The sequence below is a fragment of the Staurois parvus genome, unplaced genomic scaffold (assembly GCF_062004578.1).
Source record: "Staurois parvus isolate SC_StPar_1 unplaced genomic scaffold, SC_StPar_1.0 ptg000902l, whole genome shotgun sequence".
Taxonomy (NCBI): domain Eukaryota; kingdom Metazoa; phylum Chordata; class Amphibia; order Anura; family Ranidae; genus Staurois; species Staurois parvus.
This window is the reverse complement of record NW_028318698.1, coordinates 149,925-175,021: the sequence shown is the minus strand read 5'-3', so window position 1 is coordinate 175,021 and position 25,097 is coordinate 149,925. Positions and strand designations below refer to the sequence as shown.

At 43.8% G+C, this 25,097-nt stretch overlaps 1 protein-coding gene across 3 annotated transcripts; it reads right to left on the bottom strand.

Annotated features, from left to right (window-relative positions):
- Positions 1 to 5,448: 5,448 nt before the first annotated feature.
- LOC149442203 (death domain-containing protein CRADD-like) lies at positions 5,449 to 10,653 on the bottom strand. 3 transcript variants are annotated; one of them, XM_089656365.1, is made up of 2 exons: positions 10,546 to 10,653; positions 5,449 to 6,448 (listed from the first exon to the last, which is right to left on the bottom strand). In XM_089656365.1, exons 1-2 carry the CDS (start codon positions 10,549 to 10,551, stop codon positions 5,840 to 5,842), a joined length of 615 nt encoding a protein of 204 aa, XP_089512491.1. In that variant the 5' UTR covers positions 10,552 to 10,653; the 3' UTR covers positions 5,449 to 5,839. The 3 variants fall into 3 exon arrangements, with proteins under 3 accessions (XP_089512491.1, XP_089512492.1, XP_089512494.1); XM_089656366.1 differs by lacking the exon at positions 10,546 to 10,653 and adding an exon at positions 10,185 to 10,261; XM_089656368.1 differs by lacking the exon at positions 10,546 to 10,653 and adding an exon at positions 10,180 to 10,199.
- Positions 10,654 to 25,097: the final 14,444 nt, after the last annotated feature.

The window sequence follows — 25,097 nt, the reverse complement described above, 5'->3', positions numbered from 1 at the left end:
GGGCATCTCATGGGGCCACCTACTGACCCCCGGCCCTCGGGCAGTGCCAGAGTTTCCAAATGGTCAGTTCGCCCCTGAATCCAGTATTATAGTAACAATGTGGTCACAGTGAATTTGATTAAGCAGTGCATGCACAACTTTCGGTGCAGAGCAATTTCATAATGGCTGAAATGGCAGAATCGCATGTGAATCGCACAGGAATGCCCAGTGCGTTCCTGTGCAATTCCCAGTGTTAACTGGCCCTTAGTCTCGGTTCACTACGACCTGAAAGTCACGTGACTTTGCCAGGCGACTTGAACACGACTTTGAAGCAACTCTGAGCCTGGGTCCACACTGATGTGGTGAGGAATTCACAACAGTTTCTGTGCGATTTCCGCACTGCATCACAATCACACCCCATTCATGCGAACAGCTGCAGGTGTCTATGTTAACCTCCTCACGCCGGCCAAACGCAAATGTGCGGCCTCCCGGCGTCTGGGCCTATGACATTGGCTCTTTACCATGTGATCAGCTGTGTCCAATCACAGCTGACCACATGTAACCAAATGCCGGTTTCCGGCGTTTCATTCCCTCAGCGCTGTCACTGTCTGTGGGACGGAGAGCCGATAACCAGCAATCCTGTAACAGGAACATTTATACTGGTTATCAGTGCAGCCTATCAGTGCCCATCAGTGCTGCCTATCAGTGCCCATTAGTGCCACCTATCAGTGCCCATCAGTGCTGCCTATCAGTCCATCAGTGCAGCCTACCACTGCCACCTTTCGGTGCCCATTAGTGCCACCTATCAGTGCTTATCAGTGCTGCCTAACAGTCCATCAGTGCCCATCAGTGCAGCCTATCAGTGCTGCCTATCTGTGCCAATCAGTGAAGAAGAAAAATTACTTATTTGCCAAATTTTAAAACAGAAACTAAGAAAACCTTTGTTTTTTTCAAAAATGTTGGTCTTTGTTCATTTGTTTAGCAATAAAACCCCTCCTGTGGCGATTAACCACTTGCCCTCCAGAGGATTTCCCCCCTTCCTGACCAGGCCTTTTTTTGCATTACGGCACTGCGTTACTTTAACTGACAATTGCGCGGTCATGCAACGCTGCACCCAAATTAAATTTACGTCCTTTTTTTCCCACAAATTGAGCAAAAATAAACTGACAATTTTGAGAAACAAAAACAATATTTTGGACTTTTTGCTATTAAACATGTCCAGTAAAAAAATTTAAAAATCACATTTTGTCATAAATTTAGGCCAAAATGTATTCCGCTCCATGTCTTTCCTAAAAAAAATCCCAAAACATGTAAATTAATTGGTTTACGTGGAAGTTATAACAGTTACAAATGGCGGTATAGATAATGGGATTTATTTTTTCTCCTACTAGTAATGGAGACTTATAGCGGGACTGCGGTGGACATTCTGACACTGGGGGGGGACTGACTTGGTGTCACTGACATCCCCAGTGACACCAATACAGTGATCAGTGCTAAAAAAACAGCACTGACACTGTACTAATGACACTGGACAGGAAGGGGTTACCCTGAGGGGCGATCAAAGGGTTAACTCCATGCTGGAAGTGTTTTACTAGGGGGCAGGGGTGTTCTTCACTGTAAGCACAGTGATTGGGATGGCTGTGCTATACAGTCTTCCTCCCTGTCGGTGATTGTCTGTAATCAGCGGGCACTGTCACTATTAGTGTCACTGGGGATGTCAGTCGCTGATCGCCGCCATTAATAGTATAAAAAAAAAAAAAAATACCAGTATGTATCCCGCCATTTGTAAACACTATAATTTTCACGTAAACCAATTAATTTCCACGTATTGGGATTTTTTTTTTACCAATGACATGTCGCAGAATATATTTTTTACTGGATATGTTTTATAGCAAAAAGTTTTTTCTCAAAATTGTTGGTCTTTTTTTGTTTATAGCGCAAAAAATATAAAACACACAGGCAAAAATAAAATATAAAAAAATACCACAGAAAGAAAGGTCCATTTGTGGGTAAAAAAAGAACACAAATTAAATTTGGGTGCAGCATTGCATGACAGCGCAATTGACTGTTAAAGTAACGCTGCACCGCATAGCAAAAAATGGACTGGTCAGGAAGGAAGGGGAGGGGGGGAATCCTCTGGAGGGTAAGTGGTTAACAACTTGAGCTCCAGAAGGTTTTACCCCCTTTATGACCAGGCCATTTTTCGCTATTTGGCAATACACTACTTTAACTGGTAATTGCGCAGTCATGCAACGATGCACCCAAATGAAATCTATATAACTTTTTCCCACAAATAGAGCTTTCTTTCGGTGGCATTTGATCCCCACTGCGTTTTTTATTTGATGTTTTATTATATAAATGAAACAAGCCAAAATATTTCTTACTTTCTTTTATAAAACATATGCAATAAAAAAATTAAAAACAATCAAATTCATTCATAAATTTAGGCCAAACTGTATTCTGCTACATGTCATTGGTAAAAAAAAAAAAAAACAATAAGGCTCCGTTCACACCAATGCGATTTTTAGTGCTTTTTGCAGAAATGCACTACAGTCCATTTAACATGGCTTCCTATGGAACATGTTCACATCTATGCTTTTTGAGCTGCTGTGTTTTTGGAAAGCATCAGGGACTTTTTTAAAAGCAAAAAGCAGCATTTTTATTACAATAGATTTCAATGGAGAAGCTACTGAAATGCATGGTAGTGAGTTTTTGCTGCATTTTGCATTTTTATTCTGCCCAGCAACCAAAAAAAATTCCATTTTAACAAACAAACAAAAAAAAGGAGCTGAAAAAAACGCGTGTAGAAAAAACGCAAAACGAACTGCGAAAGCACTGCAAAATGGACAAAAAGCAAACTGCATAGGTGTGAACGGGGCCTAAGTGTAAATTAAATGGTTTGTGTGAAATTTATAGCGTCTACAAACAATGGTATATATATACTGGAACTTTTATTATTTTTTTTTACTACTAATGGTGGTGAATAGCGACTGTGATAGTGCGGCGGGCAATCTGACACCAACTGACACTGGGTGGGAACTGACTGACTGCCACTGACATCACTACTGACTACTAATGGTGGTGATCGGTGACTTATAATGGGACTGCGATAGTGTGGCAGGCAATCTTCACTAACTGCCATTGGAGGGAACTGACTAACTGCCACTGACATCACCAGTGACACTAATACAGTGATCAGTGCTAATACTATACACGGTCACTGTACTAATGACACTGGCTGGGAAGGGGTTAAAATCGTGGGGTAATCAAGGGGTTAAATGTGTGCCTAACGAGTGTTCATTTGTATCATGTGTGTTGCTTTTTTACTAAATATCTCTGTTTCTTCCTCCTGCTTTGCAGGGAGGAGAAATAGAGAGATTGTTCCTTCTGTACAGAGCCCTGTGCTGATCGTCAACACAGGGCTCTGGGCTGTGATTGGACGCAGCCAATCAGCAGGTTTCAGCAACGAATCATCCAGGCCAGGACCAACTAACTAAGTCCTGTTGTGTACAATCACAGTGGCAGTCGGTGAGGGGGGGTGTCTGGAAACACCCACTCCTCAAACCATAAAGGCGTTTTGTATATTTCCATAACTCCTGTCACTGCTTGCATCAGGGCTGAGGGCTCTTAAGAGGAGAAATGAGGCAGGGTACTGTGACGTTTTCAGAAAGCTATGTACAGCCCCCTCTGATGAGCCATGATCTTCTTACATTGCATAGAGAAGCACAGAGACCCAGTGATGAGATCACTGGATCTGAAATAAGGTATGTAATGAAAACAGAAGTTTTTTTCTTTTCATTTATTTTATTAGAATGTTGATGAGGGGCCAGGGGGGAACTAGGGGAGGCAAAATATACGAAGATTCATCTTCAGCTTTAAATCATTATTACATTGCTACAGCTGGGTGGTTTCATTCGTTTTCATATTATACCCTTTTTGGATGTATTTTTTTCTTTTATCCGGTTAATACTTCTACATTAAACTTGCAGGTCTACTGTGTTCTGTACTTTTGGAGTTATTGATCCAGAACAAGAATGCAGAAATGTTGACTTCACTTGCTGCATGATTGCTCCAGGCAAAGGTGTGGAAATCCACATTTCAGCAAGTGAATGATTAATTAATGGGATATTTATATGTATATACTGCTCCTCCCCCGTACGACTTGTGTTCTCAGTGACACCGGCTAATAACCCAGGCTGTTATGTGAAGGAAGTCCTTGGAACTCCTGCTTTTTTATTTGTTGCAGGACCCTAAACACAGAGGAATTGCATAGTCTTTGCTTCTGAGTCCTAATGCAAGTATTACCAGTGTGATCAAGCCTTTGTATAGCATCTGACAAGTTTCACAAAGATTTTTGATACCTATAAGGCAACATCTCCAAACCGAGGACCGCGAGCAAGATGCACACCTTGTACGCTGTCCTCCCATTGACACCAATGATGGGGCACTATTCCTCCCATTGACACCAATGATGGGGCACTATTCCTCTCACTGACACCAATGATGGGGCACTATTCCTCTCACTGACACCAATGGTGGGGCACTATTCCTCTCACTGACACCAATGATGGGGCACTATTCCTCCCACTGACACCAATGATGGGGCACTATTCCTCTCACTGACACCAATGATGGGGCACTATTCCTCCCACTGACACCAATGATGGGGCACTGTTCCTTCCACTGACACCAATGATGAGGCACTATTCCTCCCACTGACACCAATGATGGGGCACTATTCCTCTCACTGACACCAATGATGGGGCACTATTCCTCCCACTGACACCAATGATGGGGCACTATTCCTCCCACTGACACCAATGATGGGGCACTATTCCTCCCACTGACACCAATGATGGGGCACTATTCCTCCCACTGACACCAATGATGGGGCACTATTCCTCCCACTGACACCAATGATGGGGCACTATTCCTCCCACTGACACCAATGATGGGGCACTATTCCTCCCACTGACACCAATGATGGGGCTCTATTCCTCTCACTGATACCAATGATGAGGCACTATTCCTTCCACTGATACCAATGATGGGGCACTATTCCTCCCACTGATATCAATGATGGGGCATTATTCCTCCCACTGATACCAATGATGGGGCACTATTCCTCCCACTGACACCAATGATGGGGCACTATTCTTCCCACTGACACCAATGATGGGGCACTATTCCTCCCACTGACACCAATGATGGGGCACTATTCTTCCCACTGACACCAATGATGGGGCTCTATTCCTCCCACTGATACCAATGAGGGGGCACTATTCCTTCCACTGACACCAATGATGGGGCACTATTCCTCCCACCGACACCAATGATGGGGCACTATTCCTTCCACTCACGCCAACATGTAGTTTGTCCCTTTGGGACAGAACAGTTAATTCCATGGACCTAGAGGCAAAACATAAATTTGTACTGAGGGTTTAATACTAATTTAATCCAATCACCAAAGAATGTGTCAAGGCAGATCTTTATTGTTCAAGAGGTGAAGAGTTGTTCAATAGAAGTTCTTGGGGATTAACTGAGCAGGAGGTGCCTGAGGAAAGGGAGATTGTATCTGGAAAGGCTAAAGGATCCTGCAGGCCATGGATGTCAGATGGAGGTAAGTATGCATCAGGGGCAGCATATGAAATAACCAACAAAGATTTTGGTAGAGTTTCATTTTTAGTCTTCCCAGGAGACAGGAGGATATTTTAGTCTCAAAGAAAGGCCAACTCCATGGTGATGGCCATGGTTTTGAAATGGATGTCCAAAACGTCCATATAGCTGTGATGGTCGGGTGACAACAAACCTTTGACCATAAAGTATACTAAGCTAAGCATAGCTGAAGATATGAGGAACTTCATTGTAAAACAAGTTTTATTTCTGAAGGATCCATCTCAGCAGCTTCCAAAGCTTCCCACAAACATTGGATGGTGGCCTTGCGTCCCATGTGTTGTTTCCATCTCACCAGTCCTTCCATGACCTGTGAGTGCAGGTTGTCTGGATGTTGTATTTTACACCTGTACAGGTCGCTGTGGTCCAGTCCTAGGTGACCCAGAACCTGCTCCCATTCCGATCCCAGTTTTCCTGCCAGAAGGTTGAGTTGGCGGTCATTGGGACAGTTCTGAAGGACATTAGCGGGCAAACCCAAAGATGTGCTCTCCGGTACAGGAGGGCTCTTGTGGCAGTGCTGCTTTAAATTCTCCAGAACCCATGGGAATTCGGTCATGGAATCCACGAAAACATTGAAGGCCTTGGGTCCACGAGTGGGCAGGATGTCCAAGAGCTTCATTGCTCTCCTCTGACTGGTGGCCTGTCCACATATGTCCTCTAGTTGGTCACGGGTGATGATGCCTTCCTGATACAGATACTGGGGAACCAGTCCATCAGCTACGGCATGGGAACACAATTCAAGACGTCGGTTTCTGAGGAGCTCCCTGTGTTTAGAATCCATCGTTGAGCTGGGGACCTGTGTAATAGGTACATCAATACTGGATTTAATAAATATAATACATAGGTCTGTCTATACAAAAGTCTCATTCACACTTAAAGCTGAACTCCAAGCAGACATACAGTATAAAAAAAATGCAGCTCTGTAATCATCAGTAAATGTTTTTTTTTTTTTATAAATGCAAGCCATTCCTGAATTTGACTTGGTATCCAACTTTTACCGACCCTGTACAGCAGAGCTCAGATCGGGGGTGGGGGGGGGGGAAAGCAGCACTGCTGTAGTGCAGAGAAGATGCTGATAGGAGGAGAGCGCAGAGTGACAGAGAGATGGGCTCATGAGTCTGCTGCTTCTTTCACTGCCCAGTCACAGGCTGGGGGAGGGACAAGACCTGTAATCATTACTGAACTGCAGTGCAAAAAAATCAGGTCTCCTGCCCTGCTGGAGACGCAAGACTTCACTTCCAACACCAGCACCTGAAGCAGATTGAAGAATCAGCTCGGGGTGAGGACATTGCTGGACCCCCGTGACAGGTGGGTGTCATATTAAAAGTCAGCAGCTACATTATTTCTAGCTGCTTTAACATTTTCGGGGGGAGCCCGGAGCTCCTCTTTAATCACTTGCCTACCAGGCACTTATACCCCCTTCCTACCCAGGCCAATTTTCAGCTTTCTGCGCTGTCGCACTTTGAATGACAATTGAGCAGTCATGCAATACTGCACCCATATGAAATTTTTATCATTTTTTTTCACATAAATGGAGCTTTCTTTTGGTTGTATGTACTCGCCACTGGGCGTTTTATTTTTTGCGCTATAAAAAAAAAAGAGCAAAATAAAAAAAAATTCTAAATTCTGTTTCTTTTATAAAATTTTGCAAACAGGTACTTTTTCTCCTTCACTGATGTGCATTGATGAGGCTGCACTGATAGGCAACACTGACGGGCACTGATAGGCGGCACTGATATGCAACAATGATGGGCACTGATTGGCGGCACTGCTGGGTGGCACTGACTGGCGGCACTACTGAGCACTGATGGGTGGCACTGCTGGGCGGCATTGATGGGTAGCACTGCTGGGCACTGATGGGTGGCACTGCTGGGCGGCATTGATGGGTAGCACTGCTGGGCACTGATGGGTGGCACTGCTAGGCACAGATGGGCAGCACTGGTGGGTGACACTGCTGGGCACTGATCAAAAGGACACTGATGATCGGTGCCGATCCCTCCTCTGACAATTGCCGGTTATCGGCAGTACTTTCCTCACGCTGTGACAGTGTGAGGAAAGTGCATTTACCGGTGATCTGCTGTGTCATTGGACATGGCTGATCACGTGGTAAAAGGCCGCAGTGATTGGCCTTTTACCACATCACGTGATCAGCTGTGTCCATAGGACACAGCGATCACGGAGATCGCCAGGTGCGTGTCCCCGGGGTGCGCGGGAGGGCACGTTCTGGGAGGACGTCATATGCCGCTCTCCCAGAACTGGCTGGCCGCAGGGAAGCCGTCATTCGGCTATCTGCCATCGGCAAGTGGTTAAGGTGGCCCATTCACTTGGCAATGGTTGAACAAACACGCATGACACTTTCTTAACCGCACATCACAAGGCATAGTATATTTATTGTGTTGTGCTATGGTGAGTTGTGCGATGATCGACCCATCTACACACCGCACTGCACCGAGGAGGAATGCTGCTGAGCATTTTAGCACAACGCACATGTGTGTGGCAATCAAGCTGAACTCTAGGCAAAAAAAAAAACCCACCAGATTTTACAGCTATTTTTTAGGGCCGGTTCACACTATAGAAACGCAGTCCAGATACATTCCGGATGCGTTTTTGACGCTTTTTTGATACATTCCAGATCATTTTTTCCCCTCTCTTTTTATTCAATTTAAATAAGGGCATTACAGTGCGTTTCTGATGCGTTTTACCGCATTCCAGTACAGTTCTGTGCAGAAAAAATGCAGACTGTTCTACTTTTGTTTTCTGCATCCGGAACGCACTGGAACGGCAAGCACTGATGTGAACTATGACATTGACAACCATATAACCTACTTTATGTGCATTTTGGATGCAGAAAAAAAGCAACTGAAACACATGTCGTGTGAACTGATCCTTAATGCACCTAGTGCAAGTTCCTGAATTGAAGCTTTTATCAGCTTCTTACCATCATCTGTACAGCAAGAGCTCAGGCTGGGAGGGGAAGAAGCAGCACAAGGGGCCAATCAAGCATGTTTCAGTGCTCAAGAGCTGGCATGAAGCATGCTGACAGGAGGAGAGAGCAGAGTGACAGAGATGAGCTCATCAGTCTGCAGTTTCTCCATTGTCCTACCACCTGATCTAGCTGTATTACCCTGACAGCAGTAGAGAAAAGTAAAATTTCAGCGCTAATTAAAAGTGAAAAACATGAGAATTTGTACTTTTTCCAAACATCTGCAAACTTTAGATAAAAAATCCTACTTAGATCGTTATTTATTTATTTCAGGTACTTATATAGCGCGTCAATTTACGCAGCGCTTTACATATATATTGTACATTCACATCAGTCCCTAACCCTCAAGGAGTGTACAATCTAAGGTCCCTAACTCACATTCATACATATACATACTAGGGCCAATTTAGACAGGAGCCAATCAACATGTCTTTGTAGTGTGGGAGGAAACCGGAGTACCCGGAGGATACCCACACAGGCACAGGGAGAACATGCAAACTCCAGGTAGGTGGTGCCATGGTTGGGATTCTAACCAACGACCCTAGTACTGCCAGGTGGAAGTGCTAACCATTCTACCACTGTGCTGACTGATATGAATATAAGTAATAAATGGTAATAAAACAAGATAAAAAACATAATATACAAATGTAAAATCCTCCTTCCCATGCTCTTCCTTTATCTTTACTTTAGATAAAAGCACTTCCACTCCTCCCTAGCGATGATTCAGTCCTCATGCACATGGGATGTTTTTACAGCGGCTGGTTTTGGCTTTTGGCATTTTTTTCTACAGCCGGTAAACTCCCCAGCATGTTCTCCTATGTGTCCATACACACGTTGGCTTTAATCAGCGTTTTTTAGCTGGAAAAACCCCAGAACTAGTGGCTTTCTAGAGGAGTATTTAGCTGTAAAAATGCTCTAACGCTGGTAAACGCAGCAAAACGCAGCAAATTGGCATATTTTTGAGCCAAAATGTAATTTTTTAATGTGTAAAAAAACACAAAAAAATTCAATTGCAGAAAAACGCAACTAAACGCTACTGCAAAAATGCTAAAAAATGCGGAAAAACGTGCGTTTTTAACATTACTTCTACAGTAGCTAACACTGCTGGTGTTTTTAAAATGCCCAGTGTTCATGAAGACCTAGAATCAGTGGGGTTCTGGGATCTGATCCTTACAATGGTGGTCTCTTTTGTACCTGTAAAGTCTGACTATTGTTTTTGTTACTTTAGATTGTAAGCTCTTTAGACCCACTGAACCCTCTTGTATTGAACAGTATTGTTGCTGTATTGTCTCCCGTTATATTGTAAAGCGCTGAGCAAACTGTTGGCGCTATATAAATCCTGTATAATAATAATAATAGTAATGAAATAACAATAATAAAACAATAATCGTCATCATGGTCTGATCACGCCATATGGCAGCTTCCTGCATAATGAACTGTCTGAGTCTCCCATCTAAGCACAGTGATTGGACAGGAATGTGTATGGGAATATCTGTATATCCCCGAATTTACAGGATCACGTTGCACACATGACAAAAACACACCGTACCGTCCTTTCTGCGGTCACGCTCTGTGTTTTTGGCTGCTGCTCACTTCCTGTCTCTCCAACGGATCTGAGAAGGGATGTCACTGGGTCATGTGAACAGAGCAGAGTCGGCCATCTTTAATACTGGCAATGTAAAACTGGTGCACCCTGGATCCTTCCTGCAAAGGGGAGCTCACTAGAGCCAAACATTATTATTTATTTCAGGTACTTATATAGTGCCATCCATTAACACAGTGCTTTACACATATATATTGTACATTCACATCAGTCCCTAACCCTCAAGGGGCGTACAATCTAAGGTCTCTAATTCACATTCATACATACACATACTAATGCCAGTTTAGACAGGATCCAATTAACCTACCAGCATGTCTTTGGAGTGTGGGAGGAAACCAGAGTACCCGGAGGAAATCCACGCAGGTAAAGGGAGAACACACAAGCTCCAGGCAGGTGGTGCTGTGGCTGGGATTTGAACCAATAACACTAGTACTGCCAGGCGGAAGTGCTAACCATTTAGCCACTGTGCTGCCCACAACAAACATATTTAGGGAAATTCATAAAGAGCATTGCAGATATTCTGTATACGTCTGTCTCTCAGTAATGCATAGGAACAATATCGCCAGACAATAAAACTGTCACTTCTACACTCACCGGCCACTTTATTAGGTACACCTGGTCAATAGCTTGGTAACACAAATTGCTAATCAGCCAATCACATGGCAGCAACTCAATACATTTAGGCATCTAGACATGATGATGACAACTTGCTGAAGTTCAAACCGAGCATCAGAATGGGAAAGAAAGGGGATTTAAGTGACTATGAACATGGCATGGTTGTTGGTGCCAGACGGGCTGGTCTGAGTATTTCAAAAACTGCTGATCCACTGGGATTTTCACGCCCAGATGACATTGGTATCATTTTTTTCCACACAAATAGAGATTTCTTTTGGTGGTATTTAATCACCAATGTGGGTTTTATTGTTTGATAAACAAATGAGAAAAGACTGAAATTTTGTTTTAAAAAAGTGTTTTTCTTCATTTCTATTATAACATTTTGCAAATAAATATTCTTTCTCCATTAATTGAGGCCACAATGTATTCTGCTACATTTCTTTGGTGAAAATAACCCAGATCAGTGTATATTATTTAGTCTGTAGGAAAGCTACAAAGGTCACAAACTACGGGATATCTATCTGAAAGACGATCGATCCTGAAATACTGACAGCCAATCTCATTTCTTGAGGCCCAAAAACACCAGGACAGTACAAATGACCCCTTTTTGGAAAGTAGACCATCTGAGGTATTTAGTAATAGGCACTGTGAGTTTTTGTTAAGTTGTAATTTTTTTGTCAAAATTTTTTGGAAAATAAGGACATTTTTATAAATTGCTTTTTTCACAACTTTGTTTTTTTTTTACATACTGTCAGTGGTGCAGCACAGCATCATTGTATTACTTGGGTGGTGGTGTTCAGGGACACTGACTGGCGACAGGATGTAAAAAAAAAATGTATAATTTTTTTCATTTTGTTATGATTTTAATTTTTAATATTGTGGCCAGAGCAGTGAAGTGTTACCATAGTAACATTGTACTACTCTGTGGAAGTGATCAGGATTTTTTTTTTAACACTATGATTGCTTATACCAGTAAATTTCACTGTTATAAGCAACCATTATTACTGAATGAAATTGATCCATTCAGTGTTTGTTTTTGTGGTTAGCTGTGATTGATGCTGTCTGTACCATGTGATCACTGTAACCAATCACAGAGATCAACACAATAGTACACAATGAATGGCATGAATGAACGCTGACCATTGTGTATAGTTGTCATGTGATTAGCTGTGATTGGTCATAGCGATCACATGGTACTGGCAACAGCCGGTACATTGATCTGTCATCCACTGTATCCAGTGGACACAGCGGGTGACAGATCGCACCACAGCGCGGTCCGTGAAGCATGAAGGACATCATATGACCTCCACCCTGAATGTCTGCTCTTGGGTTTAACCAGTCCCCATCTAGCCTATAGGCAAATGACAGCAGGGCAGGAACTAGTTAAACCCAAAAGCAAACGCTGATTATATTGCAGCTTACCAATCATTAGATGTGATGGCTGCATTTGTTTTCTTTTTTTGGGCTTTCTTTCCTTTATTTTCATCTGGTGACCCAAACAGTAAATCTGTTGTTTTTCAGCAGAACAAGCTGCCCTGCAGATGTAACATTTAGAAGGATGAGACAAAGCATTTACCACTGACAGGAGTGCTCACAATGATCAGCTTTTATTTATTTATTTATGTAAAACCTTTATCCCAAAAGGAAAAAAAACTGTAACTGCTAAAAAAGTGTGAGTTTGGCTTCAATTTGTTAGTGTATCTAAATATGCGAGTCCATCAAACACTTCCCTCCTCCCAGACTGATGGATGGGAACACCGATATAGGGGACACCTGATGGATGGGTATACTGATGTATGGGGACACCTGATTTAAGAGGACACTGATGAAGGGGGACACCTGATGTATGGGAAAAACTGATCTAGGAGGACACTGATGTAGGGGGATGCCTGATGTATGGGGACACTGATGTAGGGCAACACCTGATGTATGGGGACACTGATGTAGGGGGACACCTGATGGATGGGAACAGCTGATAGATGGGGACACTGATGTAGGGGGACGCCTGATGGGTGGGGATACCTGATGTAGGGGGACACCTGATGTATGGGGACACTGATGTAGGGGGACACCTGATGGATGGGAACAGCTGATAGATGGGGACACTGATGTAGGGGGACACCTGATGGATGGGGATACCTGATGTATGGGGACACTGCTGTAGAGGGACACCTGATGTATGGGGACTGTCTCCTGTATCATGTCTGCAGTCTCTGACCATCTCCTGTATCATGTCTGCAGTCTCTGACCATCTCCTGTATCATGTCTGCAGTCTCTGACCATCACCTGTATCATGTCTTCAGTCTCTGACCATCCCTTGTTTCATGTATGCAGCCTCTGACCATCCCGTTCACAACATCTCAATTGAATTTAAGTCCGGACTTCGACTAGGTCACTCCAAAACCTTAATTTCATTTTTTTTTTTTGAGCCATTCAGAGGTGGACCTGCTGGTGTGTTTGTGATCATTGTCCTACGTCATAACCCAAGTGTTCTTGAGCTTGAGATCAGGAACTGATGTCTGGACATTCTCCTTCAGGATTTTCTCGTAGAGTGCAGAATTCATGGTTCCATCAGTTATAGCAAGTCGTCCAGGTCCTGAAGCTGCATAGCAGCCCAGACCATCACACTACCACCACATGCTTGATTATTGGTGTGATGTACTTTTTGTGAAATGCTGTGTTAGTTTTACACCAGATGTAACAGAAAAATAAATAATGAGACCTTTTGTGGGCGAGAATTTTTATTTTGCAAAAGTAGAGCAGAAGGGAAAAATCAGGGGGACGTGGAGGTGTGGGGTAGCCAAAGGAATAGGAGCACTTTTTTTCCTTTGTAGAGCAGAAAAGCATACCACAATTTGGGTTTTGCTTTTGTTTTATGCAGTTCTGCAGCAAAACACTAGATGACAGCAAGGATCAACTATTGCTACAGAGCAACAATGTTTATGTTGAGGCTAAGTAGCAAAAAAAAAAACGGCATGAAGGGCGATCTGGTTATTGAAACTGTCATCTAGCATTCAAAATATCATATGATCACATTTCGTACTGTACTTCTCACCTGTATCTGCTGCTCTCATTGAAATAATATGTTGTGACTTGGCCATGAAGGTCCTTGTTTAGACACCTCCTGTTATGTTCTGATCTTCTGCAGCCTTTTTGCAGCCACTTCCTGTTCACATGCACCTTAACAATGGCTGCATGGCATTTCTTAGGGCCATTTTCCTGATGGTGACAACAGTGAACCATGCCTATGTAATGTATGTTAAAATCTCCATCGTGCATTGTACCACAGAATACGTGCAATGGTGTGCTGCGTGGCCATTCATTATAAATGGCACCACAACATACGGTTGTTCTATTATGAAACATATACAGGATTGCCTAGGCACTGATCCAGAGAATGAATGGAGCAGAAGCAGGGAGATCCTTGCACTGCAGGTCCTCAGGTACAGCTTCCTCTCGAGCAAAAACAGTGAGCAGCACAGAGGTGAACTCACCAAATTTCACTTCACATCACCTGAGATTAGCAATAAGGAAAGCAGTGCCCTCAGTGATCTCACACTACAGATATGTAGCAATGAGGCTACAGAACATGATACCTCGGCACACTCACAAGGAGGATTCAAGGAAAAAAAAAGTACATTTTAAGGGTACTGCGTAGATACAAATAATGTTTCTTATAAAGGTAGCAAATCCTTTTTTTTTTCTTTTATTCAGTTCAGTTTCACAATAAAGTGACTCTACCCCCCCCCCCCCCCAAAAAAAAGCTGCTATAACCTGTAAGAAAATAGTTTATACTCTTAACAACTCCTTAATAGAAATACTCCCTCAAAGCCCACTGGGAACCTGAACCTTACCAAGGTGTCGATCTCCTAGATCACCCTTCAGCTCTCATTGGTTCCTCCTGCTGACATCACTGCTGTGTCCTGTAATGAGAGATCAGCAGGAGGAACCAGCAAGAGCTGCAGAAGGATCCAGAAGACTGATATTCCTGGAAGAGCCAGTTTCCTAGTGGACTTTGGGGACCATTTTGATGGAACAAAGCAGCTTTTGGTGGTGCGGGTACTTGGAAAGGGCAGTATACGCATTGAATAAAATTTTAAAATAATAATCATTTAAAAAATATTTTAATATAATTTCTTGTGACTGAGTCACTTTAACACGAAGCCCAACTCTGGACTGACTTTAAATTTGCCAATGCAGCGGAACCCCTCTCTTTCTCCCATTTGGCGTTGAAATGATGGGTGGATGAGCTGGCCCAGCACAGACGCAAACACTCCCAGTGGAAGGAGAGGGCTTTGGCCCTAAAAACAGTGAATCTCTTTGAGAAATGCAAGGATGTGTTGAGTAGGACGTGTTGGGTAAGAAGTATTGGGTAGGATGTGTTGGGTAGGAAGTGTTGGGCAGGATGTGATTTTTGGGAAGTGTCGGGTACGATGTATTGGGTAAGAAATGTTGGGCAGAAAGCATTGGGTGGAAGGTGTTGGATAAGAAGTGTTGTGCAGGAATGCAGCCAGAAAGAAATAGAAATGATTGCTTTTACAGCCTTTATGGGTGTAAAAGCAATCAGTGTAAAAGAAACAAAAAAAAAATGTCATCACCCTTCACAAATAGTACATTGTCACTATGGTGACACTGTACTGCTAGGGTGACAGTATTTAAAAAAAATAAATACATACATAAATACTAATATAAAAAATAAAATAAAAATGGAAAAGAAAATTGGAAAGATTATATTTTTTTTTATAAACTCAGTTGGGTTTTTTATTTTTACCAAAAAGATAGCTAAATACATTTTGGCCAAGATTTATGAAGAAAGATTATTTATTTGCAAGAAAAACACTTTTTTCAAAATGTTTTCATTTATATAGCAAAAAAATAAAAATCCCAATTGTGAATAAATACCAGTTTTATCTGTCTAAAAAAAAATGCTAAAATGTCATATGGGTACAGTGTTGCATGACCACTCAATTGTTATTTAAAGTGTGATAGCGCTGAAAGCTGAAAATTGACCTGGACAGGAAAGGGGTGAAAGTGTCCGGACTTGAAATGGTTAAGTAGTGGATATGTATGAATTATCTTTGGAGTAAAAGGATATCGTTTGTTGTCATTTTAAATGCAAGCAGCAGTCTAAGTACCTGGATTTGACCTTGTATCAGCCTCTAGCATTTCCTGCTGAGCAGAGCTCAGAATGTGAGAGGGAGAAGCAGCAAAAACAGCCAATCAGGTGTGCCACAGTGCAAGCAGTATACTGATAGGAGGATAGAGCAGAGTGACAAAAATGAGTCAGTCAGCCCCAGTACAGTTTGGGGATGGAGAACCAAATAAAAAAAAAACCTGCAGCAGATAAAAATCAGGTCCTCTCTCCTGCCTAGCAGGACTGTGCTATGTGGCAGAGGTGGACCCACGTTTTTTTTTTAGCTCTGCACGGAAAGTATTCAGAAAACATGATAAGTGAGGCAAGCTGGCCATAATTACAATAACATGGAATCTCAATGCTGTTCATCTTCTCTGGCCTCCTTCAGCCACTTCCTGTCTACATGCACTAAATTCAATGGTGGCAAATACACTGCTCAAAAAAAAATTAAAGGAACACTTTGAAAACCCATCAGACCTCAATGGGGAAAAATCTTCTGCTGGATATCTATACTGATATGGTCTGGGTAATGTATTAGGAACATAAGGATGCCCCATCATTTGATGGCAATGAAAATGATCGACCTACAGAGGACTGAATTCAAAGACACCCTGAAAATCAAAGTGAAAAAATGATACAGCAGGCTAGTCCATTTTACTGAAATGTCATTGCAGCAACTCAGAATGGTCCTCAGCAGGGGCGGACGGCCCCTGGGCAGTAGGGGAGCATGGGGCCCCTGTGTCCTTGCCCAAACTCAAAAAAGCATATGAAAAAGGTACCAGGGGCATCTCATGGGACCCCCTACTGGCCTCGGGCCCTCGGGTAGTGCCCGAGTTTCCAAATGGTCAGTCCGCCCCTGGTCCTCAGTAGTTTGTATGGCCCACACTTGCTTGTATGCATGCCTGACAACGTCGGGGCATGCTTCTAATGAGACGACAGATGGTGTCCTGGGGTATGTCCTCCCAGATCTGGACCAGGGAAACACTGAGCTCCTGGACAGTCTGAGGTGCAATCTGGCAGCATCGGATGGACCGAAACATGATATCCCAGAGTTGTTCTATTGGATTTAGGTCAGGCAAGTGTGGGGGTCATTCAATGGTATCAATTCCTTCATCCTCCAGGAACTGCCTGCATACTTTTGCCACATGAGGCCGGGTATTGTCATGCACCAGGAGGAACCCAGGACCCACTGCACCAGCGTAGGGTCTGACAATGGGTCCAAGGATTTCATCCCGATACCTAATGGCAGTCAGGATTCCATTGCCTAGCCTGTAGAGGTCTGTGTGTCTCTCCATGGATATGCCTCCCCAGACCATCACTGACCCACCACCAAAACGATCATGCTGAACGATGTTACAACAGCATAACATTCTCCATGGCTTCTCCAGACCCTTTCACGTCTGTCACATGTGCTCAGGGTGAACCTGCTCTCATCTGTGAAAAGCACAGGGTGCCAGTGGCAGACCTGCCAATTCTGGTGTTCAATGGCAAATGCCAATCAAGCTCTATGGTGCTGGGCAGTGAGCACAGGGCCCACTAGTGGACATTGGGCCCTCAGGCCACCCTCATGAAGTCTGTTTCTGATTGTTTGGTCAGAGACATTCACCAGTGGCCTGCTAGAGGTAATTTTGAAGGGCTCTGGCAGTGCTCATCCTGTTCCTCCTTGCACAAAGAAGCAGATACCGGTCCTGCTGATGGGTTAAGGACCTTCTATGGCCCTGTCCAGCTCTCCTAGAGTAACTGCCTGTCTCCTGGAATCTCCTCCATGCTCTTGTGACTGTGCTGGGAGACACAGCAAACCTTCAGGCAATGGCACGTATTGATGTGCCATCCTGGAGGAGTTGGACTGCCTGTACAACCTCTGTAGGGTCCAGGTACGGCCTCATGCTGCCAGTAGTGACACTGACCCTAGCCAAATGCAAAACTAGTGAACAACAGTCAGAAAAGATGAGTAGGGAAAAAAATGTCAGTGGCCTCCACCTGTACAACCATTCATGTTTTGGGGGTTGTCTCATTGCCCATCTAGTGCACCTGTTGTTAATTTAATTAACACCAAAGCAGCTGAAACTGATTACCAACCCCCTCTGCTACTTAACAGACCAGATCAATATCCCAGGAGTTTGATTGACTTGAAAGGCATGCATGGGTGTCGTCCACGAAGGAAGCCTCTCCGAAATGCACCCATGCACAAAAAAGCCTGCCTAGAATTTGCCAGGGCCCATGCTGAAAAAGGCCAATGAAAAAATCTGTATAAGAAGACATAACAGGCCTGCACCGAATTCCTCCAATTGATGAATGTATATTGCATTTACTGTAATTATGTGCTTAGTTATTTATATATATATGCAAGGGAGGCATTGTGCTCACAATTATGATTTTCCCCTTTTTTGGCACTTTTCCTTGGGGAGCATGTTTGTACTATGTGTCCTATAAAGAATATATGACTCTTTTATGTCAATAAATGGTTGTATGTATTTTACCGTGTGGTCTCTTACTGTGCCCAAAGAATCCAATATTTTTGCCGTACTTAGTAGTCCGTTTTTTTTTCTTCTGTTTTCAATAGGATTTGGCACTAGGAAGCTCTTTTGGTTATTTTTCAAGTACAATGCAAAGCATCGGATGCCGTGGTGTAAAGCACGCTGCCACTGGACTCTAGAGCAGTTGAGAGTAGTGTAGAGCTGGTAGGAACCAGAAAGACAATAGCATAGTCGGGCAGGCCGGGTCGATAACAACGGGACAGACAGTACAGAACGGTAGACAAGAATAACAGGTCACAAGCCGGGTTCAGCAACGGGAGGTCAGATAAAGGGATAACGCAGAGAATAGTCTAGTCAAAAGCCGAGTCAGTTTCCAGGAGAGCCACGGGAGTAGAAACAGAGCTTGTTGCAACACAAACATACAAGACACGAATGCAAGGAGCACGTGCGGACAACAGGCTTATATGTGATCAACCACACCCCTCTGGGGGATGGACTGCAGAGGCCTGAAGGCATAAAAGACTCCCACCATGCTCTGCAGAAACCCAAGATGGATGCCAGCACATGGAGCAGCACAACCTCTGGGAAAAGGTAGGACCTTGACACTGGCCCCTTGTTTGGAGGTGAGGAGACCCCGGATCTATAATATATGAAGTATTCAGTCTCGGAGTTCTGTTCCAGGTGTAGACAGTGAAATGTTCTCTTCCAGTGGAAGTCTTTTCTCTGTTATGATGGGGCACCCCCTCTGGTGATTTTCCCTTTCCTCTATAAGAACTGCTTCCCATGGACAGCGACATCCACCGACTGCACCTTTCCTTACCAGAGACCGCTATATATTGCTAGGCAGAGAGTCCCATGATGGTTCCACTCAGAATTTTTCTGTAGAGAAGAAAAAGAACTCAAACCTCTCCAGAAGACAGTTTGTACAGTTCAGAAAAGTCGCCAAAATCATTGTTTGCATTAAAGGTTTTAGTGTTGTCTGTGTTCCTGTTGGGGAGATGCCCCCTCTATATCTCTGGATCCCCACCCGTCTGCACTAACCCAGAGGAACATTTCCTATGCCGCCTTGGGCGCTCCTGAACACACTAATCCCGACTAAATCAGATTTCCAGCAGTCTCCTCCATCATGTCTGCAGTCTCCGATCATCTCCTCAATCATGTCTGTAGCCTCGATCATCTCCCCCATCATGTCTGCTGTCTCTGATCATCTTCTCTATCATGTCGGCTCCAGAAGAAGCTCCTAACAAGAGGAAGATAGTGGTGCAAGACTAAGGTTACAGCAGGAAAATACTCAATTTGCTGAGCAGGTATGATAATCAGGTGACCCCATTACAGCCCTCCTTAAATGCCTTTTTCTCTTTCCAGATTCTTGAGGAACATTCACATACTATGCAATTTACTAAATTTATTGACTACAAGGTCCTGGCGGCTCCAATATCTCCAAAGGAGCAGGTGTATTTCACCATGTTTTCATACATAAGCAACAGTTTGCTGATGTCACCAATGGACTGGAGCCTGCAGGTAATGAATAACCACGGCAGCTACCAACGCCAATGCAGATGTTCAATGATGAGGCTCAGAACAAGCTTCATTTCATTGACTGTAGTGACGAGAGTCAGAAGGTGGAACTAATGGACTGGTCTCCAGCATTGCCTCTTGGCAACCATGGACAACTATCGACACCCATGGAGAAATATTATAATGAGGCTCTTAACTGGCAGAGCCAATGGACTTGTTTTGGCCTCCATCAGCATAAAAGCCAGGAGTATCTCTTCACTCCATGGCCAATGCATCATGAGGAGGCTTATAAGAACCTAAAAGAGCCAAAGGAGCAGAACTATATCTACGACTTATGCTACAAGAGCGACAGTCGGATGCGGCAACCACAGGACTTATTCCCACCAGCATTCAGCCAGGAGCATCTGTTCACTCCATGGCCAATGCATCATGAGAAGGCTCCTAAGAACCTAAAAGAGCCAAAGGATCAGAACTATATCTATGACTTTTGCTACAAGAGCAAGAGTCGGATGCGCAACCACAGAACTTATTCCCACCAGCATACAGCTATGAGAATCTATTCACTCCATGGCTAATGCATCATAAGGAGGCTTGTAAAAGCCTAAAAGAGCCAGAAGAGAAGAACTATATCTACGACTTTTGCTACAAGAGCGAGAGTCGGATACCAGGAGCATCTCTTCACTCCATGGCCAATGCATCATGAGGAGGCTCCTAAGAACCTAAAAGAGCCAGAGGAGCAGAAATATATCTCTGACTTTTACAATAGCAAGAGTAGGGTGCGGCAACCACCGGACTTATTCCCACCAGCATATGGCCATGAGAATCTCTTCACTCCATGGCCAATGCATCATGAGGAGACTCAAAAGAACCTAAAAGAGCCAGAGGAGCAGAACTATATATACGACTTTTGCTACAAGAGCGAGATGCAGCATCCACAGGACTTATTTCCACCAGCATACAGCCAGGGGGATCTCTCCACTCCATGAGCCAGAGGCGCAGAAATATTTTTGTGATATTTCTACCTCTGGAGAGACATGACCCTGGCTCATGTATTATGAGGAGGCTCATAACATCATAAAACCAAATGTACAGTTTTTCCCATCTGCATACCCATGGGCTAGGTCAATTTTTAGCTAGTGAGCCAAAAAAAGACATGAATGAGACTGTCTGTACAGGGATGCATGGAACACCTGTGTATTCTGTGCAGGAGGCAAAAACTCTCATTCATGTCTCTTGGGATGCAGCGGCTGCACGGACACAGCCATTGTTCCCAATTCGACATCCATGCTGGTGCAGGTGTGTTTGGGATTGGGTTCGGTGTGGTGCACCTGCCCCAACACGGATGCCAAAACTGGGACCAGCAGCTTGGTTGTTGCAGCCACTGCACCCAACAGACAGGTTAAAAAGACACCAGTCCATTTAATTCAACCAAAAAAAAAAAAAAACACACACAAGATATGAATGAGATTGCCTGCATGAGGAAGCATGAAATACCTGTGCAGACAAAACAATCCTATTCATATCTCTTGGGATTCAGTGGCTGCATAGATAGCTGTTGCTCGCAATTCAACATCAGTGCGGGTGCGGGCGCAGGTGCATTTTGGGATTGGGTTGGGTGTGGTGCACCTGCCCCCACATAGATGTTAAAACTGGGACTGGCGGCTGTGTCCGTGCAGCTGCTGCATCCCAATAGATATGAATCGGACTGCCTGTACATGGATGCATGGAATACCTGAGCATTCAGTGCAGGCAAAAATGTCCCAGTCTACTGGGATGTTGCAGCTTCATGGACACAGTTGTTGTACCCAATTCCACATCCATGAGGGTGCAGGTGCATTTGGGTTTGGGGTGGGTGTCGTGCACCCGCCCCCACATGGATCTCAAAATTAGGATTGGTGCCTGTGTCTGTGCAGCCGCTCCAACCCAGCAGGTATGAATGGGGCTGCCTGAATGCAGATGCATGAAATACATGTGCGTTCTATGTAAAAACAACTGATATGTACTATACCTTTTATATAACTGACATGGCGCTATACAAATCCTGTATAATAATATTAATCATATCCGGTGTTCTCCAAACACTTCAGGTGAGCCCACTCCTCCACCAGGATGACCTGCCTGTGTACCTATCCTGCTGGTTTCGGTGGGACTCTTTCCACTGCTATAGCAACTGGTCTTCGAGCCTGACCCCTGATCATGACAGAATAATCTGGCCCAAACATAGAGGCCGCTATTGCAAACATTGTGGCTCCTCTTAGGCAAATTGCTGAGCTGCAGGAATTCAGGGTTACCTGTAAAGAAAAAGTTGCCAAACTAGAAAGTATAATGGATAGACAACATAGAGAGATTCATACTCTGCAGAGACAACTACTGGATCAAGATGATACTAACACACCTATGCCCCAGCCTCAACCATCTAAGTTTAATGGTGACCACCGCTATAACAGGGGCTTCTTTAATCAGTGTCATATATATTTCCAAATGCACAATGCTGTATTTCCTTTAGAGAAAAAGAAAGTAATGTTTATTATTGGACTTCTGACTGGGGAAACTCTAGCTTGGGTCTCCCCTTATATACAGTTGCAAGAAAAAGTATGTGAACCCCTTGGGATTACGTGGAGTTTTTCATGAATTGGGCATAAAATGTGCTCTGAACGTCATCTAAGTCACAACAATAGAAGAACACAGTCTACTGAACATAATACTACACAAACATTAGATGTTGCCATGGTTTAATTGCACATAACATGTAAACATTCACAGTGCAGGGAGGAAAAAGTATGTAAGGCCCTAGCTTAATGACTTCTCCCAGAGCTAATTGGAGCCAGGAGTGAGCCAACCTTGACTCCAATCAGTGTGATGATATTGGATGTGTTGCTGACAGCTGTCCTGTCCTTAAAAAACACACACCTGTTTTGGGTTTACTGGTTTCAAGAAGCACTGTCTGATGTGAACCATGCCTTGCAGAAAAGAGCTCTCAGAAGACCTACGATCGAGAATTTTGACTTGCATGAAGCTGGAAAGGGTTACAAAAGTATCTCCAAAAGCCTTGATGTTCATGTATCCACGGTAAGACAGACTGTCTACAAATGGAGAAAGTTTAGCACTGTTGCTACTCTCCCTAGGCGTGGTCATCCTGTAAAAATGACTGCAAGAGCACAGCGCAGAATGCTGCATGAGGTAAAGAAGAATCCCAGAGTGTCAGCTAAAGACCTACAGAAATCTCTGACACATGCTAACATTTTTGTTGACACATCTACAATAAGGAAAACATTAAACAAGAATGGAGTACATGGGAGGACACCACGGAGGAAGCCATTGCTGTCCAAAAAGAATATTGCAGCACGTTTGAAGTTTGCAAAAGAGCACCTGGATGTTCCACAGCACTACTGGCAAAATATACTGTGGACAGATGAAACCAAGATTGAGTTGTTTGGGAAGAACACACAACACTATGTGTGGAGAAAAAAAGGCACAGCACACCAACATCAAAACCTCATCCCCACTGTAAAACATGGCGGAGGGAGCATCATGGTTTGGGGCTGCTTTGCTGCCTCAGGGCCTGGACGGATTGTTGTCATTGATGGGAAAATGAATTCCAGAGTTTATCAAGACATTTTGCAGGAAAACGTCCTGACCTCAACCCGATTGAAATGCTGTGGCATGACCTTAAGAGAGCGATTCACACCAGACATCCCAAGAATATTGCTACACTGAAACAGTTTTGTGAAGAGGAGTGGTCCAAAATGACTCCAGATTGTTGTGCAGGTCTGATCTGCAACTACAGGAAACGTTTGGTTGAGGTTATTGCTGCCAAAGGAGGGTCAACCAGTTATTAAGTCCAAAGGTTCACATACTTTTTCCTCCCTGCACTGTGAATGTTTACATGTTATCATGTTATGTGCAATTAAACCATGGCAACATCTAATGTTTGTGTAGTATTATGTTCAGCAGACTGTGTTCTTCTATTGTGACTTAGATGACATTCAGAGCACATTTTATGCCCAATTCATGCAAAACTCCACGTAATCCCAAGGGGTTCACATACTTTTTCTTGCAACTGTAGAACAAGACAGTGGCACTCTGAATAATTTTGAGACCTTTTTGACCGCAGTGAATCAGGTTTTTGGTGATCTCAGCTGCTGTGCTACTGCCGAAGCAAAGTTGTAGTCTGCACCAAGGAAAACGCTCTGTTGCTGAATACACAGCTGAATTCAGATGTTGGATCGCAGATACCACTTGGAACCCTGCAGCACAAAAAAGCCATTTCCGCCAAGAGCTTTCTGAACAGGTAAAGGATGAGCTTGCTAGAGTAGATACTCCTAATTATCTTGATGCCTTCATCCAATTATGTATCCGAATCGATCAAAGACTTACAGAAAGGAGAGGCTGGGAATGTTTGGAAATAACGGTGGCATGCATCTCTCTGCTAGCCCATTTGTTCAGCAGGATTCAAAAGTCTCTCCGGGTTCTAACACTCCCGAGCCTATGCAGGTTGATGCTATCAAGAGATCCATTTTCTTTCAGGAGAGAGAGAAGATGTTCAAAGAACTTATGTCTATATTGTGGAGACTCTGGTCATTATGCAGTTAATTGTCCTAACAAAGAAGAACAATTGCTATGGCTGATGTGATTGTGCCTGAACAAATAAACTCTATTAGCCAGTCTATCTCCCCAGTGATTCCTGAAGAAAATAAAGTGAACTCTCTACTCTCTCTTATTTTGTCATCCCTATTAAACTTTTCACTGAGGGCCGTGAAATCCCCTTCTCATCTATGCTGGACTCTGGGGCTGGGGGGAACTTTATCGATATAGAATTTGCTCACAGCAATAATATTCAAGCAAGAAATACATTTGCCCTTATTGATATGGAGACGGTTGATGGTTCATCCTTATCTTCAGGACCGGTTACCCATAAAACAGTTCTTCTGGTACTCCAGTTTGAGGCTGACCATTGTGAGACCATCAGCTTTCAGCTGATTACATCACCCAAGTTTCCTATCATCCTGGGCATTCAGTGGTTTTCCACTCACAATCTCTCCATCAACTGGGGAGCACGGACTATAGATTTTACGTCCCCAATTTCGTCCCTTATCAGTTTGTCTCTGAGTGTAC